Genomic DNA, 18,228 nt, shown 5'->3' on the forward strand with positions numbered 1-18,228 from the left:
GCGGGGGGGCCATCATAAAATTTTACAAATGAGCGTGTGCCCAAACGGTGGCTTACGCGGACGCGTCGGCGCGGAGGGGAAAGGGGTACGGAGAAGGCCAAAATAATAAAAAAAGGGACATGCACCGAAAGTAGGGGCAAAAACCGCACCAAATAGCGCTACGCCGCGCGTTGGTGGTGCTTGCTCTTTCTCTGCTTTCTCTATATTCTCCCCTCGCGTCTCCGCGACCGCCGCCGCGCGCCGCCCGCGCCTCGCCTGGTCCCGTACCGCAGATACAAACAAACAGCAGCGGGTCATACAGGCGAAGTAACAAATGCCGGACATTTACATTTAGCAGCGAGGGTTCTGCCACCGTGAGCCCACCTCCGCCCTCCCTCTCCCCTCGTCACCATCCACCCCCGTTCGAGGCCACCATCGCAATCCCTCGCGCTTTTCGATGTCTCTTTTCCTCCGGCTCTCCGGCTTTTCCTTCCTCGCTCGCGTTCCCGCTCGCGAATCGCGCTCGGTAACGAGGGCGCACGTGTATGCAACTTTATTATGTACGATGGTTTCCCCCGCACAGTCCACGGTTAGCTCCGTGCCGGGCTTCCTGGCACTTGCAAATTTTCCGCTTTTAAATGTTAATTTCGACGTAATCGATGGCGCCGTTACCGCATGGATGCTGGCATACTCTCTCTGCCCTTTGCCCTACTCTCTTTACCTTTGGCCGAATTTGGCCTTATTCTTGAATCTTCTATTGTTTCTTAATATAAATCTCTTCGCTTTTGTTAATTAGAGAATGCACTGTGTATTCTACTATACTTTGTACTTTATTCTTCTAGTAACTGTTACATTTATACCATTTATATTTCTAAAAGCTTCTTTTGTAATGCTATCTTTTTGCACGATCTCTAATCGATCTTAAAGAATTTGTTCCAGGCTAACAATAAACGCTACTATTACGCTACTATTCTACTACCAATTACGTTCTGTCTAATAGTTTGTTGCTGTAGAATATATAGTCATAATGTCATAATGTCGCTAAACATATGAAGCAATGTATCGAGATTACCTTAGGTATATAGCAAACGTTAGTAAAAAACAAATGTTAAATAAATAAACTGTGCTCAAGTCCTAAAATTTTAATATTACACGTTGCTACGTTTTGTTAAGAGTAGAGTTAGGGTTTAGGTTGTTAACTCGTATGAATATGCGTGTACGAAGCAATATGACCACTCTAATTCCTTTGAAAAAGAACATCAGTTATTCATTCCAACAACAACGTTTGGACGTGATTTAAAAAAAAGACGCAATTATCGCATGAAAACGATCAGTAAAAGTTTTATACAAAGGGTGCGGCGTCTGATAAGAAACGTCTGATCAGGCTCAATTTCCAAAAATAAAATAACGATCTTAATAAAAAAAAATGAACAATACGGTTAAATAAAGAAAATAAAATGTATAAAATGATGTATAAAGTATTATTTATACAATATATTAATATAAATATAATTGTATTAATATATTGTATTAATATATTATATAAAATATATTATAAATTTATATAAATGTATGCAATATATATAAATATTAATGTAATTATTATTTTAAAATATTAATCAAGAGTCTGCAAAAATTGAGAACTGAAACAGGATATACTTTTAGTTTCATACGCGTAATGCTAGTAGAGTTGTAAAATATAAGAAAAACTTTTTACAATAAAATGTATATCATTTTTATAAAAACTTTATAAAATTGTAATTTGGAATTGACATACGTTTGGCTCAACAAAATTATATATTTTTTATTTATGTTCATTTTTTTATTTTATAAATTTAGCAATTTCTTAACAAAATTTAACAATGTGATATATTGTGTTATATACATATATATATATATATATATATATATATATATATATATATATATATTAAGACTTTCAATTACTTTTTTATAAGATATTAATAGAAAACGAAGTAGGGATTTTTCATATAAATCTGTCGGATAAAGCGACGAGATAATTTTAAGCAAAACTGACACGTGATCTTATCAATTAGGCTAAACAGCACGCTTAAATTCCGATGTCCATCGAGCAATACCATGCTACGAAATACGTCGTGCGTGATCGGTAATTCGATCAACATGGTAAACGTGACAGAAAATTGATGTGTTCCATGTATCCCAGGTAGCTAGATATCTAAACGATATCTCCAGCTAATACTGACAGCCGATCCTTAGCCATTCAGAGAATAACGGATATGCTTGGCTGCCTGATAACTACGAGTGTTCAATTATTTCCCGTTAACCATCCGATTGTCGTCCATTCCGATGCAATGATACTTCTACTTCGAAATAAGCGATGCAACGATGGCGTCGCCTCCGACAACTCCACTTAATATAATTATAAAGTATCGATCCAATTCTCTGTACAAGCTAAAGAGGGTGGAAAGTAGAAGATTACTAAACGTTTTGACTAAAGTCATTAGTCGATCTTTTTAATAGGTTTTGTATTTCGTCCATCTGTGTGTGTATGTGTGTGTGTGTGTGCGCGCGTACGCGCGTTCGCACGTATGTGTCTGTGTAGTAGTCTTTTATCTGTAATAATTTATTCTAATAAATAATGAATGAATGTAGTTAGAAAATTGCAGGGATGCAGGGAAATTTTTTAATTAGCAATTGAACTTGATCCAAATTGATTGAACTCACAATCAGATGTACGATCTTTCTTTAATCGCGATTTATTAAAATATAACTATTCTATATATTTTATAACTAAACTACTGCCCACGATCGTTTGTTAAGTTGATTGATGCCGTACAACATATTTCGCATGACAATTAATAAAACTAAAAGAAAAAAATCACGAGACGGAGAAAGCGACAGAAAACAAAACGGCACCGGCTAAAAGAGGTCGGAAGGGGAAGAACGTGGGCAACATACGAGGGTCAAAGGGTGGAAATGGGCGTTGGGTGGTGGAGGCGGCGCGGCGGAGGTGGAGCGACTCGTTATGCACGAAACGCATTACTTTTATCTCGGGCAAGCCGAGAGTGGCGCCGAATTGCAATCAATTTTTTGTCTTTCTTCTTCAGCCGGACTCATCGCTCACCCTCTACCTCGCTCGGTCCCATTCTATCCGCGGTCCACTCAGTTCCGTTCCTTTTAGTTCCGTTCTGAACTGATCCGTGCCTGCGCCGCGCCGCGCCGGGCCGTGTTTCGTTCATTCGTTCGTTCGTTCGTCCGTCCGCTCATTCGTTCAGGATGGCTGGCGTTACCCCGTGCAACCGGAATTTGCATCCGGGATCCCACTATTTGCATTTCAATTCCGCGAGACTCTCGCTACCGCTGCCACCGCCGCCGCCGCTGCTGCCAAACGGCGGGTACAAACATAAATACGAATTCAAGGGTCCACAGGCCACTATATACCCGCCTGACATCGCCGGCGAGTCAGTGCTCTTGTTACGCCTAGTTACTAACCACCGTCCGATTTCCTGTGCACCACTTACCCATTATCAAATTAAGGAAGAAGCTCGAACGTATCGATAAATCAAAGCGCAAGCTACGACTATATTTGTCTTGCTAAGTAAATATGTATATTTTCAGCAGACGTTTTTCTTTCTTAGGAATATTTCTTTAGATGCTTTTTTAGAAATAATTTTTATATAATAAGTTTAATAGAATTTTGTAAAAATGATTTTAACATAGTATTTATCCTTTTAGTAATTCTTAATATGTTGCATGGTATATCTAGTCATATAAAAGACACTGTTTACGAATCATACTTATTAAATCTTTCATAAAAAGTGGAAAAGAAATGATGTACATACCTATAATATAAATGAAGAGTCTATTTGCACACATAGATGTGCAGATTGTGTTATAACGCTTGCGATTAGAAGCGTAACACAAAAACGCTAATATCAGCATAGCTCCAAACCTCGTAGCATGATATATTCCATGATTTATCTACGCCGCTAAAGAGGATTTATACATGTATGTACATAACACAAGTCGGTTGACTACGGCGATTAGCAGCATACTGTACTTGAATTCTGCAGCTACGTTAAATGCCTCAGCGAATTCCTTAGCCCCACATATATTATTGTAAAGCCCATTATAAACTTTATGTTCAACAAATGATTAACATCCTTCAACCTAATGTTTAAAGTTTCGGACAATGTTTTGCCGCGATTAATTCCAAACACACAATGCGCCGAGATGTCGAAAGGATCGATGTCCCGCTGTTTATCTTTCAGCGCGATGTCACGTGTCGAACGGCGATTACGATGGACCATCGTCGATGGTGCTCCAATAAATAATTTAAAATACCGATCGATCGATCTTAAACGGCGCACGTAATTCTTCCGCAATATCTCATGTCTATAGAGCATCCGCATTCCGTCTCATCTTCCGCGAATAAATCTTCGAGTAACCGTTCCATATGGTCGCGCGTAGCAAAAAAAAAACATTAATGCGACGCTTTTCCTAACGTGTCCACGTCGGAGTACCTACATCCGGTGATTTATCGACGCTGATACACGATAGTAGCCGCGTATCGCATCGGTATAACTAACCCTTTCATTCCGGAAGGCCCCTAAGGCGATGCTCTCTTCGCCGCTCACGGTCCGATCGATCACACGTACTTGCTCTCTCGCGCTCTGCCGCCGCCTCCGTTCTTTCTCCGTCGCTCTTACTTTCTCGTGCGTCGAGTTGGCCGATCGTGATCGTCAAAGGGTCGCTCACTCGTAATCAGTCGTGCGAGGGCTCACGCACGTTCTACCGCGACTATCGGGGTCGTTAACCCCCCACCTCCGCGCCCTTTCCGCGCTATTCCACCGGTCGATCTCCTCTGCAACAACATGCAGACCCTCGTCCAGAGTCGATGTCTGCCCTCGAACCCCCTTTCACGGGCAGCTGGATCTCAGGTGAGACGTGAACGAACAAAAGAAAATAAGAGTGGGGATAAAATAAAAATAAAGATCATGGAAGAGAGGTATCCGTGCGTGTAAAGCCCTTCGCTGAATTCGCGGGTGGTCCAATTAGCATTTTCTACATATATCGCTTGCCGAGATCTAATCCCTACATGAATATAAACATCGACTGTTCGTTCTTTTACGATATGATGTAGAACGCTGTTAAATAAAATAATTAAAAAACCTATTTAAAAGAAAACACTATAAGTTTGAAATATACATGTAAATAAAATATATAATCGTAATGCTCCAAACTGATTTAACAAATATATAATATATAGGGTACGTCATTCTGTCTCAATGCTATTCTCGCACAGAAGCATTCCGCGTTTTTCAGCGGAACAAGAAAAGATATAAGTCGCTTCTCCGCAAAAATCGAAAGAGACAGTTTTGCGAGGCTTAAGCTGCTTTGCGCGATCACAAGTGTACTTTAGTAACGTAATCATCTCGCGTCGGCCACTGCGGAGAGCCGCGGGTTTTCACCGTGTTATCCTTTGCTTCTCTCTTCGGCATCCCGTTCCACCCGCCCTCGTCCGCGGGAAAGTAGCGCGGTAGAAAGCCGAGGGCAACGGGAGTAGATTGCAAATGAGAGCTTTTGCAGTGGCTATATTTCTTGCTGAGGTTTTTAATCCTGCGTGCAATGCGATGCCGGCCCGACAGGCTGAACCGTCCAAGCTTTGCCCGTTCTTCTCTCTCTCCTTTTTTCCCTTTTCACCTCCGTTCCTGCCGGTTACCACCCTTCTCCGTCGCCTTTGCTTCGTTCGAGTTTTCTTTTGGCGTGACCGCTCTTTCCGCCAAGTGCTCGCCGCGTATAAAATATTCGCTCGCATTGTATTTGCATACTTACATATAACTCGGTGCATGATAGAAGGTTTGTATTATACTTCGTGCCTGTTGAAACGATCTCAGTGATATTTTATTACATACATATATACACTCACGTGCGCGCGAACACGTGTCGAGATTGTGATTTTGATTCTGGATCAATATCACCACTTTATTTGATTATCAAGTAATGTTATATTATATTTTCATTATATAACGATTATATAATAAAAAATCTGCAGCGCGTTTTCAATTTTAGAACTATATTTTATTAATGTACACCATTTTCTCAAATACGTAGATTAACATGCGCACGTAATCACTTTTAAATTCTAAAAATTTTGGCGTATTGATTTTTTTAGATATCTAGCTTGATGAGTTAGAATTTTTTGTCATTAACTCTACTTCTTTTATTTTAATTTGTAGTTGTCAATTATAAATGCTGTATGTATGGAAAGAGAGAGAGAGAGAGGAAGAGAGGGAGGAGGGAGAGAGAGAGAGAGAGAGAGAGAGAGAGAGAGAGAGAGAGAGAGAGATAAATAAAAATAATGTGCAAAGATGATTCAAACGCTCAATGCGCTTAGGCTTTCAAAACGATCGTATTTCCGACGACAATTCAACCGTTTATGAGTTTTCTGTGTCGCAGCTAACGTTTGTCTACGAGACGTATTTTCTGGTTTGTGAGAATGTGATACCTCCCACGAGAGAAAAGCTAGAGCACCTGCTTGCTCCCAAGTGGTCCTAACGCAATATCATGCGCATTGTACTAGAAACTAGCCATTCGAAACCTATCGCACATATTTCGTATATACATGTACACAGTTTCATGATAAGCGTTATCTCGTTAAATTTTAATGCATTATTAATTCCTAAAATGCTTACCAACCCATCGATCACAAATTTACACATTAAAGTAAAAGAATAATTTATCAAAAAATATGTTGTTAAAAACGTTTGGACCGAATTTGTATTAAAACCATATAAAATAGGGATAGAATTTTCCGGGGAATGCTATAGGGTGTATAGTTTTTTGTTATCTATTTTCTGGAAACCGATTTCTTTAATTTTTTTTAATATTTAAAGAATAAAGAATTAAAATAATCGGTTTCCAGAAAATCGATAACACTGCACACCCTATAGCACTCCCCGGAAAATTCTACCCCTATTTCATATACTTGTGGTAAAAACTCGGTCCAATAGTTTTTAAGTTATTAACGTTCAAACATACACCAACCGTAAGGATTTTATATATTAGTATAGATTATTTTAATTATTTCGGTAGAGAACTTGAAAGCTAATATTAAGTAATAAATAATGAGCAATAAAATTTATCTGGACAATTTGAAATTATAGTTTTTCGAATACATTAATCATGGAGATTCTGCAATAATCAGATTAGTCAGGTTCAAATTTATTTCATCAATATACAGTTGGCTTTCAGTGTTCGATGATAATAGGATAATCGATGAAACTGTCACCTCGTACAAGAGGCGTTTCGATAGGCGGGATTCTGTCGTATTTCAACGAGACAAACCAAAGCCACAGTACGCAGCGTTAAATAATTGCTTGGTATCCGTTCGATTCTCGAGGGTGATTCTGATGGTAGGGTTGTCGATGGAACGGGGATGAAGGGAGGTTGCACGAAATGGAAAACCACGAAAAAAATTGAAGCAACAAAGAGGCAAGAAAGAGGAGTGAGAGAGCGAGAGAAAGGGAGATAAGCGATAAACGAATCAACGATCGTCAGCCACAGGCTAACCACCAGCCGAACCCGGGCACTCGGCGCCAACGAGAAATTGAAAATAGAAATGTTTAATTGCCCGAAAACACACAAAGCGTGCTTTGATGTAACGTTTTAAATTTTTCGGTACACATATCCCTAGTGATTACTTCGGTTAACACGTTTTAACAAAGGAATCAACTGTCAAAGAATAACCAAGACATCAAATTGAAATAGAAAATCTTACAATTGTATTTTAAAAAGAATTTATATATAAAAAGGAATAAAAATCTTTTTACTCTATTGTTATTAACTAGACAAACCGTTTATCTATATTCAATAATTAAAATCATTACGAACGCAAATATTATGCTTACATCTTTATTTATACACAAGTAAATTTAAAAAATCATAATAAATTTTATAACGGATAGGAAACACCTGGCTGTTTCAGTGTGACAAATAGTACACGCGGATAGAGGATGTCAGGTAAGATAGGAAAGTCTCTTGAGAAATTGCCATAGACACGGGAATGTGACGAAGGCTCGAGTCCTCTTAAGCCGAGGATAAATACAGGAATCTTGTTATTTCGCTCAGCAACCGAGAGACGATCTTCCTCACGGAAGGAAGCCGAGGACATACATTAACCCTATACGTATTTATCTTCCGGCAGTAAAGCGTGTTACGAGTATTTCCTTCCATGGAATATCAGCCAAGTTAATTAACTACGCCAAGAATCGAGCGATAGCACACACACATCGGCATACGTAATAGAATTATGTTTAACTGCGTGCTCTTTGCTCTCAAGTTGAAGCTAGCAATTTACATATACTTTGTGCTAACTTTAAATTTTTTTTTATTATGATTGTTCAAGAACTTTTATCGCATTATGACGTACGTCGAAGTATTTAAAAAAAGTCGCCTCGATTATCGCTATTTACAAAACATTTTTTGGTTCGCGAAAATATGTTCGCAACCCTACTGCGTAACAGAAAGGTCTCCTGGAGCGTGTCTTCAATTTTACCTAATAAAATAGGATGTAGCGCCTTGTTAAGCCACCCTTTGGCGCTTGCTAGTAAATTAATGAGCTCACTGCAACACTACACCGTACAAACCCTTATATACCATCTCCTAGCCACCCTAAGGCCCACCACCTCTCTACACCACTGCCAGTCTACCCGCTTTGCGCTCCGCTCGGTCTACTCTCGAAACCAGCATTAAATCATACATCAGCGAACGATGCGGCCAGGGGTGACGGGAAGGGGTGGAGCTAAAGTAAAACCGGGAAATCCAGGACGAGTGGAGAGGTGTCGCATCTATACTAATAATCAACTAGAATTTGAAATTCTGCGTGGTTTACGGTTATGGTAGGAGTTATGTTGCAAGAATATTACTGTAAAATTTAACCGCTTTTGAGAGATGATAATATTTGATGGAACTAATTTATAATCCAGAGCAGAGAGTGTCCACGAATTTGTGTATCGTGCAGAAATGTATACAAGATCAAAGGTTAAACAATAGCAGCAAATTTGAGAATTTAAATGAAAAGTAAATGAAAAAATTCAGCTTAGGTATCGTTTATTCGACCCAACTGGCCAACTTTATTTGAAAAAAAAAAAAACGCTACGTTTCGTAGACGCTTGAAAAGGACCAAAACCACGGTCAAAACGTAGCGTTTTTTTTTTCCCAAATAAAGTTGGTCAGTTGGGTCGAATAAACGATACCTAAGTTAAACAATAGTATTGATTTCTCTTTTTAATTTTTATTATTAAATTGGGTTCAATATTATGTTTTAAAACACACACATTTTAGCATTTTAAATTAATAAAATGTTGATACACACACATATAATAAAATAAAGTTTTTTAGGATAACAGTACAGAGTTTTATCGCAAACTTTTATCAATTAGAAAAATTGGCCACAAAATAGTAACTTATAACTAAATGTACCTATTGATAAAACTTAATTGCAGAAAAATAATTGAATTTATAATTTAATATTATTTTTATTTTATATATTGATTCAATATATGTCGCTAACATATACTGCTTGCGAATACGTTTCATAAATTTAAATACAGACAGGTTTTTTTTACACATAATATATGTATACAGAGGGGAAGAGGGACGTGTTATCCCGAAGATGGCCCAAGTGCGGTCAACTCGTGTAATCCTCTTTAAAACCGACAAGAATTAACTTTAGCACATCGCAAATTCGCACCGCATTTCACGGCTCTTATGAATTTAAGCGTCCGCCGTACACCCGGGAGGTGTAAAGGATGCTGGGAAAGGGTTCATGTGTGGTTACGGAAGAGAAATCCGCAGAGAAGAAAGGCGGAAGTAATGAAAATGCTGGAGTACCTGCGAAATAGACAGAAAGGAGAAAGTAAAGAGAAATGACACCAAATTAGAATTAAAAGCAAAATAAAAATAAGATGAAAAAGTAAATAAAGGAATTGTATTACCAACTAATTTAGAAGAAAGAAAGCTTGTGTTTATCAGATATATAAAAAATAACAATATCTTATCGTGGATATAAATGCAATAGAGTTTTTATTTTCTGCACAGATATGCAACTGATTTAAAGCAGAGAAATTATTAAAAAATAGAAAGTCCAAATGTTTCATTAAGGTTATAGTTAATTAAATAAGTAATACGTTGAGAGAAAAGAGCAAATGCTGACAGCGTGGCAAATACACGAGCGAAATGATCTCTAGATATCCTAGAGCCGACAAATAGAGATACTGATGGTATAATATAATGCGTCATGGCTCTCAGTTTGTGAGAATGCCGTAAAGACGAGTTTGCCTTCTCTTCCAACGCCCGCGAGCTAGTCGTCCAACTTTTTTAACTCAGTCATTTTTCACATCGCGAATGAGAGAGCCGATTTTGTTACCAAAATGTACCGGCCAAAAGTAATCAATTACTTTCCGCTAACGATCGGAACACGCTTGTGATTTGTGCGCCCATATAACCGTCATCGTGAAAACCGCACGTGTGCACACATATATACCCCTGCCGCATGCATAGACATGCGTGTGTAAATGATTTCACGTGATTAAATTCCGATCGCGAATCTTGCGGCTTTGATACAGATGCAAATAACTTAATGCATAATCGAAAGCCGGTTAAATGCATTGTGTAAGGCTTTGGTCTACCAACAATCTAGCCTCATAAAACTCGCAACATGTCATCGCATACTAAATTTAGGCCGCTTTTGTGACTCGCATGTGATCCGACAGTATTCATTGAGATTATTATGCGTCATGTACACAGTATGCCGTGGGTACTTATTAATGTCGTTCCTGCATCATCGATCAGGCGCACTGGCAGCATAGCATAGAAGAAAATTGGCGCACTACGAAACTTTAAATAAAGCGTCGAGTAAATTTACAAGACGCTATTTTTAAGCCTTTAAATTATTCTAAGAAATTAATTTTATCTTAAGCTTATAGTGGCATATGAATTATGAAGAGTTACTGATCAGTGCTTTTTACGATATTATTATCTTGATTCATACACGTTATATGAATTAATGAATCATGCGTTTACATAATTTTATCTTATGATAATTTATATAATAATAAGTGAAACATGATCGTTATGATAATAATCAAATAAATAGAAAATGTGCCAACATACGGTCGGATTGGTTCTTTTGTGCCTAATAATATTTTTTGCGTTAATTTATGTACAATTTTCTGCTTAGTAAACTACACACCGAATACTGTCAATCTTAAAACACAGTTCTAAAGTTAGAATAGTACTATCATATAATTGATAATCAATTTAATAATATACCGCGCCTAGTATTTAAAAAAATATTATTAGACGCAAAAGATCTAGCCTGATCGTATATTGGCACATTTTTCATGATATAATTATGATATTTGTTTTAATAAATAATATTCGACTAGAGTTCACATGTTAATGTTTCTCGAGTGGTATATCTGATAACATTAATTAACAAGTAAAAACAATAAAGTAATTAAATTGATCAGTTATAGCTGTTGGCCGTGTCATAATAATCATGTCAAAATTATTAGAACGGTTTCTGCTCCGAATTCATAGCAGTGCTGTGTTCGAATACAGTTCACTGAACTTTTGGCTCACACAGCTGGGGATAACATTTTTTGATAAAAGTTTCATGTAGAATTACACATATTATTAAATTATTTAATATTTTTTCTTCTTGCATTTTGTGAGTTCAAAAAGTTCAGATTTTATCGCTAAAGCTGAAATAGAATAACAAAAATAAATAAAGCCAATTGTTCACTATCTCTTCTTTAATCATGTTACAAATTTTGATATCTCTTGTTAAAACAAGGGTACTCTTGTCATGAATATATTAACATTTTACCTACATAATGATGATAAACATTGGTAATCACAGGAAGTTCCCCGCGATTGATTTCCGCGTACGAATCACCGTTTACTGCAAATTTTCCTGCTACGCCAAACCAACGTGAAACGGCGCCGCGCGCGCGTTTACATCGAATTTAATTAATCCGTAGATGATCGCACACAGTAATTCGCCACGTACACCGAACCAGCCCCATTCTCCATCAGCTTTTCCATTCCATTCTCCGCTAGACCCATGCAGCCGTAGTCGCTTCGCGGGGCTACGCCGGCGTGCACACCGAATGCGGTTGTGCCTGCCTATCTCGGTTGACAATCTATCAATTAATTAACGAAAATTACGCTCTTGCTAAATTAATACCGGGACCGTTTCTACGTGTGCTGGCGCGGCAATACGCCGTACCGGCGCCGCGACGCGCCCGATTGCGATGCTCGTGCGCTGCTGCGGCCGCAACCGGGCGACAAGCACCGGCGGTGCAGCCTCGCCGCGAATTACCGGATATCTTAATGAGTACCGTAATTAATACGGACACAGATTGGGGGAACGTTCGAGGGTGCGGGGTTAGATAGCGCTTAACCAGAACGTACGGGCTTTGTCACGGACGTGTACAAGATAACCGTATATCTGCTGTGAAATGCAAACCAGCTCGCCGACCAACGTGGACTCCCCTGCTGCGCTATCTGAGAATGGTATTGCGGTACATCGCCACCGTGAAGTATATATACGAACGGCCGCAAAACGGATACGTTTCACAACGTTATTTGCATTAATGATGGGAACGCGAGAGCGGCATCTTCTAACATTTTGATCTCGCGCGCGCTCAGAGAAAAATTGGTCAAATTAAGATGGAAATTAATTAGCGTCCGGAATTAAGTAGATTATGAGATACTCGCTTGACATAAAATATATGTGATCTGCTGCAGACGTATTACATTATGCCCTGCGCACCTCCTAAATCACATTTAAATAATAGACGCTAGGAGACTAATTTCGTGAACGTTCAGTAAAATGTGGCATTTATTCAATCACACCGCTGAGTAATTTTATCACATAAATTAAGAATGAAATGGTCGGTGTTTTTGACGACTATTATAATCCTATATAGAGGCAGAGTCATTAAATATTCCAATAGCGCTGTATTCTTCTCGGATCAAAATCCAAGACACTGTTCCTCCTCCGGCGGCAGTTTTTTATTTTTGTTCGTAATCACTTTCATTGAAAGGATGCAGAGTTGAAGCACGGAAGTTTCACGTAGCCCCCTTACACGATGCAATCCTCTCGATCCGCGCCGCCTTCCAACGCTAGGCATCTAATAAATATTAACAAGAACCGCGACGAGATGGTAATCCACGGAAGTTCTTCTTTGTGGATGGACTGCGAAGAAGATGTAAAACGGGGAAAGAGCGGTGGTGTGGGGCAATGAGTAGTAAGGCAGCAACGGGGACTGAGAAGCTAAGTAACACGATAACGCGGCGCAGCGAAAGTTTGACAATATTCTTCTTCTTTGATTACCGTTTCTGTAGCTATTGAACTCGTCTCGTATATTTCATAAATTTATTAATATTTTCCCAAACTTAATTTGCATTACTTGGCTTAATAATTTCGAATCGTAACTATTTATTACAATTATCATAATCAATTCTAAACGTCGCAAATCTTGGCGTTTTCCTTGCAAACTTCTTCAACGTTACACTACAGTATAAGGTATCATTTTACTTCGCGATTAACTATAACCAAGATATTGTAAAATAAATTGACACGTGCAAAAACACTTGCTATATTAATGTTTCATTAGGTTATGATCGTAGTTGTCGTTTGGATAATAAATCACTTTTCGCAAATAGAGTATATACTTACCAATAAAAGTTGTATTGTATTAATACGACGCCGACGGTTTCCGAACTCAATCTCTCGAGACGTTCTTTTTCTCGCCGGCAGGTAGAAAGTGCCGGTGCTAATACCGTGTAAGCTTCTTATTTTCCTGCCACCTTTCGAAATACTTCTTCACAACGTCCCTTCCCGGAAATACGATCGCGGCCACGAAATCTCTTTACCTTTTTACGACTCCGGCCGCCCATCGCCACCTCATCGCCGGAACGCTCCACGTCTTTTATCTTCCTGCAACCTCCTGAGTCGGATGTCGCTCACGGAAATGGAATTTCCGCGTAGAATCGCACAAAAATTGATTCGTTTAACCCGCTCATTGTGCCCGGCCAGATCTGACAAGCTGCTCGTTGGAACGGGCGAAGGGCAGGGAGCCGAAAATCGTGGACCGTGGTTTCGATTCAGGGCGGTTGGGAGGGCGAAAGGCATGCCCGTGGTGAACAGAGCAGCGCAGGACAGGGCTATTCTAAGGGCTCGAGATTACAAGCCATTGTTTCCGCGGCGCCCTTTGTCTCAAATCTACCCTTCCTCGACCGACACCCACCCGCCTTCCCGTCCGACTCGTCTTTCTTTGTGTTTTTAATTCGCAACTTTGTAACCAGTTCGCCGCGCGCTCTCTCTCTCTCTCTCTCTCTCTCTCTCTCTCTCTCTCTCTCTCTCTCTCTTTCTCACCCTCTCACTCCTACTCCTCTCTTTATCTTTCTCACCCTCTTCACCGAAAATTTCATCCCCTTGTCGCCTCTTCTGCTAGTTTTATTCTAGCAACCCTCGATCCAGCTGCAATATCCTCTTGGATTTTATCGATGCTTATTTTTCTATCATGATTTGGCCCTCCAATTTTAACATGCAGTTTTCTTTCCATTTTCTTGAATGCATTCTTTTCGTCATACTAATAAGCGTATATGTTACATATATCAATTCATGCATTGCACATATACGAAGTACAATAATTATATTAATTGATTGCCTCCATGAGCTTATCTTATTAAGCGAGTATCTAGTTATGGAGAGCTGGTAATTATCATGTTTACGGGCGTTGGTGATGTTATCACCTTTGAAGCAAAGACTCACACCAAGAGGATTTCACGGAGCGCTTTAAGTGTGTTCAATTATACAACAGCGTGGCTACGAGTTTAGACAGCCAACAAAATTTTCGTACTTTGCTGAAGAACAACGAAAACCCATTATAGATAACGAGAGACAGAAAGAGACGAAGTCGGGCAGGAGTAATACAAAGTGAGATCGAAGTATACTGCTGTACGAAAGCGGCTCGATGCGCCTCCTCCAAGGATTTGCAAAACGATTCTCCGCTACGACTTTGAAATCGTTGCGAGGGAGGAAGGTATAGCGAGTACGCGAAAGAGATAGAAGCTACCGTCCCTGCTTGCATCTCCCGACTATCGCCCAGCAGTAAAATGACGTCTCTGAAGGAGGAAAGTAGAGTGGATATCCGGCATGCTCCATGCAATTGGAAACTTTTAGTAAATGTAAACCGTTTCGTGCTTGAGTAGATACAATCCGGCGCTAACCCTGTATCCGTTTGGCTCCCTTTAACTTCGCCCGTGCGTTTCTTTATCCCTCCACCGCTTTACCTTAACCTTCCGCATTGGACGAAGCGCAAGCAAAACGAGTGCGACATCGTCAGGTGTACGCGGATGTATACGTTGCACGTGGGTGAATGCGCGCGTGTGTGTTGGTTTTATCTGTATAAAGGAGTGGCGAGAACACGGGATCGAGCCGTGAAGAGTGTGGAAGGGCTGAGAAATTCGCGAGGAAGAGGTGGAGAGAGAAGGCGAAAACGGGAAGCTGCGAGGGAATCAGGGGCAGATCGCGAGAAGCATGGGGTACGCGGGAGTTGCTTTCGCAGTACGATTCGTTTCCCGCGCCACGTCGTTCGCCCGTAGCCCGATTAAAACGGGCTCTAAAATCCCATTCCTCCCCTTTACCCCTCCTGCACACTTGCACTGTAGCTATTCCGTTTTATTGTTCGGGATACTATATGCATAGCAATAACTATGCCCACCCCTGCCGGTACTAACCTGCTCCTGCCATTCCGCCACCTTTCGAACCGTTTCCCTCTCGACCACCGAGATGGGTGGTCAAACGCTCGGTCGTTGCTGACTCTATCAAAGCGCCCGATCCCTTCATGTTTCTCCGCGGTTTCAGCTGATTTCTTGACTATACGTTGAATTCGCAACGAAATTTCTAAAAGAATAAAGCAAGCATATTCCATTTATAATATTATTTTGCATTTCTAATCAACAAAAAAAATATCAAAGCAATAATAAAAAATTAAATAAAAAATAGCTTTAAAAAGTATGTTCTTGACTAAACTGGAAATATTATGTTGAAAAAAAGTTGAATATGATACAAATGATGTTATATTACATGAAAATGAAATATATGATTAAAAATTTTGTAAGTTTTTAAATTAAATAAAACAGCGTAAAAAAATATGCAAAGCATAATTTATTTTTTCTAAAAAAATATTTGTTTTTTTAATTACAAAAAGTATGTCTTTTCGATTTTTCTTTCTTCTTTTTAACATCTCTCAAAGATGTACTACTTTCAGTCGTGGACACAGATGTTTCTTCTCTACAACTATTTACTTTCAGTATATCTTCAACTTGAAATACCTTTTTTGCTAATAAACTTTGTGCTTTGACGTAAAATCCGTGAAGTTTATTTTTTCCTTAGCCCCATAGTTAGTGGATTGCGAAAAGTTTTAAAGGAATGCGCGCTTTTCAAATTTTCTTTTAAACCTTCATCCTTCTTACGTAAGGGCAGTGGTCGACTATTTGACCATTGCCGACTCTATCAAAGCTTCCTGCTGACTTTAGAAGCTTTCTCAGCTTCACACAGTTTCAACTCTGAAACTTCTCTAGAGTCGAGCAATCATTCGCCGACCTATTCGTAGTTCTTTGCTTTAGATATTCGTGTTCGAGACACAAAATAATAATACGTTTTAAACAAGCATATAGTTAGTTTTCTAGTTTATTTACAGAAATTAAAATAAAAGATTTTTAAATATATTAAACGTATTCTGATAAATAAAAAGTCAAAATTGTAAAGTATATAAATACTGTTTTCTCTCTAATAAGTTAATATTTTTGGTTTCTTATTTTTCAACAAAAATAAGAAAAATAATCGTCGAAAAGTATAAGACATAAAAATGAATTAAATACTTAGTTTCTGTAAATTTTTTAAACTTGTTAGTCAATTCTGAGTTGGAGTCGAATAAGTTATACATTATTAACAAAAATAAGTAACACTGAATGTCAAAATTAAATTAATTTGTTAGAACTACATAAAATTTGTGCAAATTAACACAACAAAATCTTTATGAGCGCTTGTGTTTCACCAGTGAACATGGCATGCATTGATAAACGAAAACATCCGCGGTAACACGTTGGTACCTTACAGTACCGACCACCCACCGAGAAGGACGAAGGCACAAGACTCAAAGCGATTAAGACTGGGCGGTGGGTGGCCGGAAGACTGCGTGCGTGCAAACGCAGCATACTAGGTCACAATGACGTTAAAGGGTTATCTGATAGCCTAACCGTAAGGCGTTTCTACGAGAAAGGGGTCGAGGGGGGGCGCAGGACGCGCCGTTGCATCGTATTGGCATACCAATGGTTACAGAAGGGTCTGCGAACACGTGTAGCCGAGTTGTATGCTACTAGCTGTCTGACAGTTTGGCATGTTGCCTTCCACCACCAACGGCACCGTATCATCGTCATTGTCGTCGTGTCGACACGGCACCGACAAGCGCGCATGCATGTGCGTGCACACACGCTTAATGTCGCCCGGTAAATCGGTCAAATCGCGGCACACACGGCTCGCCAGGACGTCGGCTTTACTGCAACGCGTCAAAAATACGCGCTAGGCTGGCCAATCGTCTCGCGCAGCGCGTTTTTGGATTTGATTGAATTTTCAATACCCGCGGATGTGATGTATGGGAATTAGGAATTTGCCGGAGCGATTGTTGGGAAATGTTTCGGTGCTATCTGCTGGACGAACGGTCGTTATCGGCAAGCTTTCCGCGGGGACGAGCTTTTCGGTATATCGCACGCGCAAATTTGACTCTCCCCAGAACAAAGTTTATTTTTACAAAACTCGCGCTGCAAGATATTTTTGCAAAATTTAACAGTATTCTGGATAACATGTATATAACAATATACAGTTTCAAATTTTAATTAATTGTTTGAAAACATTATATGTGATATGAATCATGTGTATATTTTGCGTATATGAAAATATAAAAAAAAAAACACGAATGTTCCTGAAATTCCGATGAATTCTTTTGTGTCTGTCGAGCAATGTAATGCGCTTTTCGTCTTTATTTTCACGTTTGTATCATCGCATGGGATATATTAAACATCTTTTTAAGAATCCAATATTTACAGTGCAGCGCAACACCGTGTATAAGGCTAAGATCAGACGGATTCTCAACATCCTCGCACGTGATATCAACCATAAACGGTCGT

General features: G+C 39.3%; 2 protein-coding genes across 10 annotated transcripts in view; one reads left to right on the top strand and one right to left on the bottom strand.

The window, feature by feature from the left end:
- Nucleotides 1–18,228, top strand: part of LOC143895895 (nucleolysin TIAR) — a 529,366-nt gene that overhangs the window by 133,291 nt on the left and 377,847 nt on the right. The gene's annotated exons all lie outside the window — the stretch shown is intronic.
- The window catches only part of LOC143895897 (uncharacterized), a 250,285-nt gene that overhangs the window by 90,052 nt on the left and 142,005 nt on the right, over nt 1–18,228 (bottom strand). The window contains exon 3 of one of the 3 annotated variants that reach the window (XM_077403363.1): nt 15,778–15,943. The exons of the other annotated variants lie outside the window; for them this stretch is intronic. Within the exon in view, the coding sequence (XP_077259489.1) occupies nt 15,778–15,943 (166 nt within the window). The remainder of the gene's footprint in view (nt 1–15,777; nt 15,944–18,228) is intronic. 3 annotated transcript variants of the gene reach the window in all.

Source organism: Temnothorax americanus, unplaced genomic scaffold, assembly GCF_048541705.1.
Source record: "Temnothorax americanus isolate GAGA-0224 unplaced genomic scaffold, ASM4854170v1 Scaffold17, whole genome shotgun sequence".
NCBI classification, from domain to species: domain Eukaryota; kingdom Metazoa; phylum Arthropoda; class Insecta; order Hymenoptera; family Formicidae; genus Temnothorax; species Temnothorax americanus.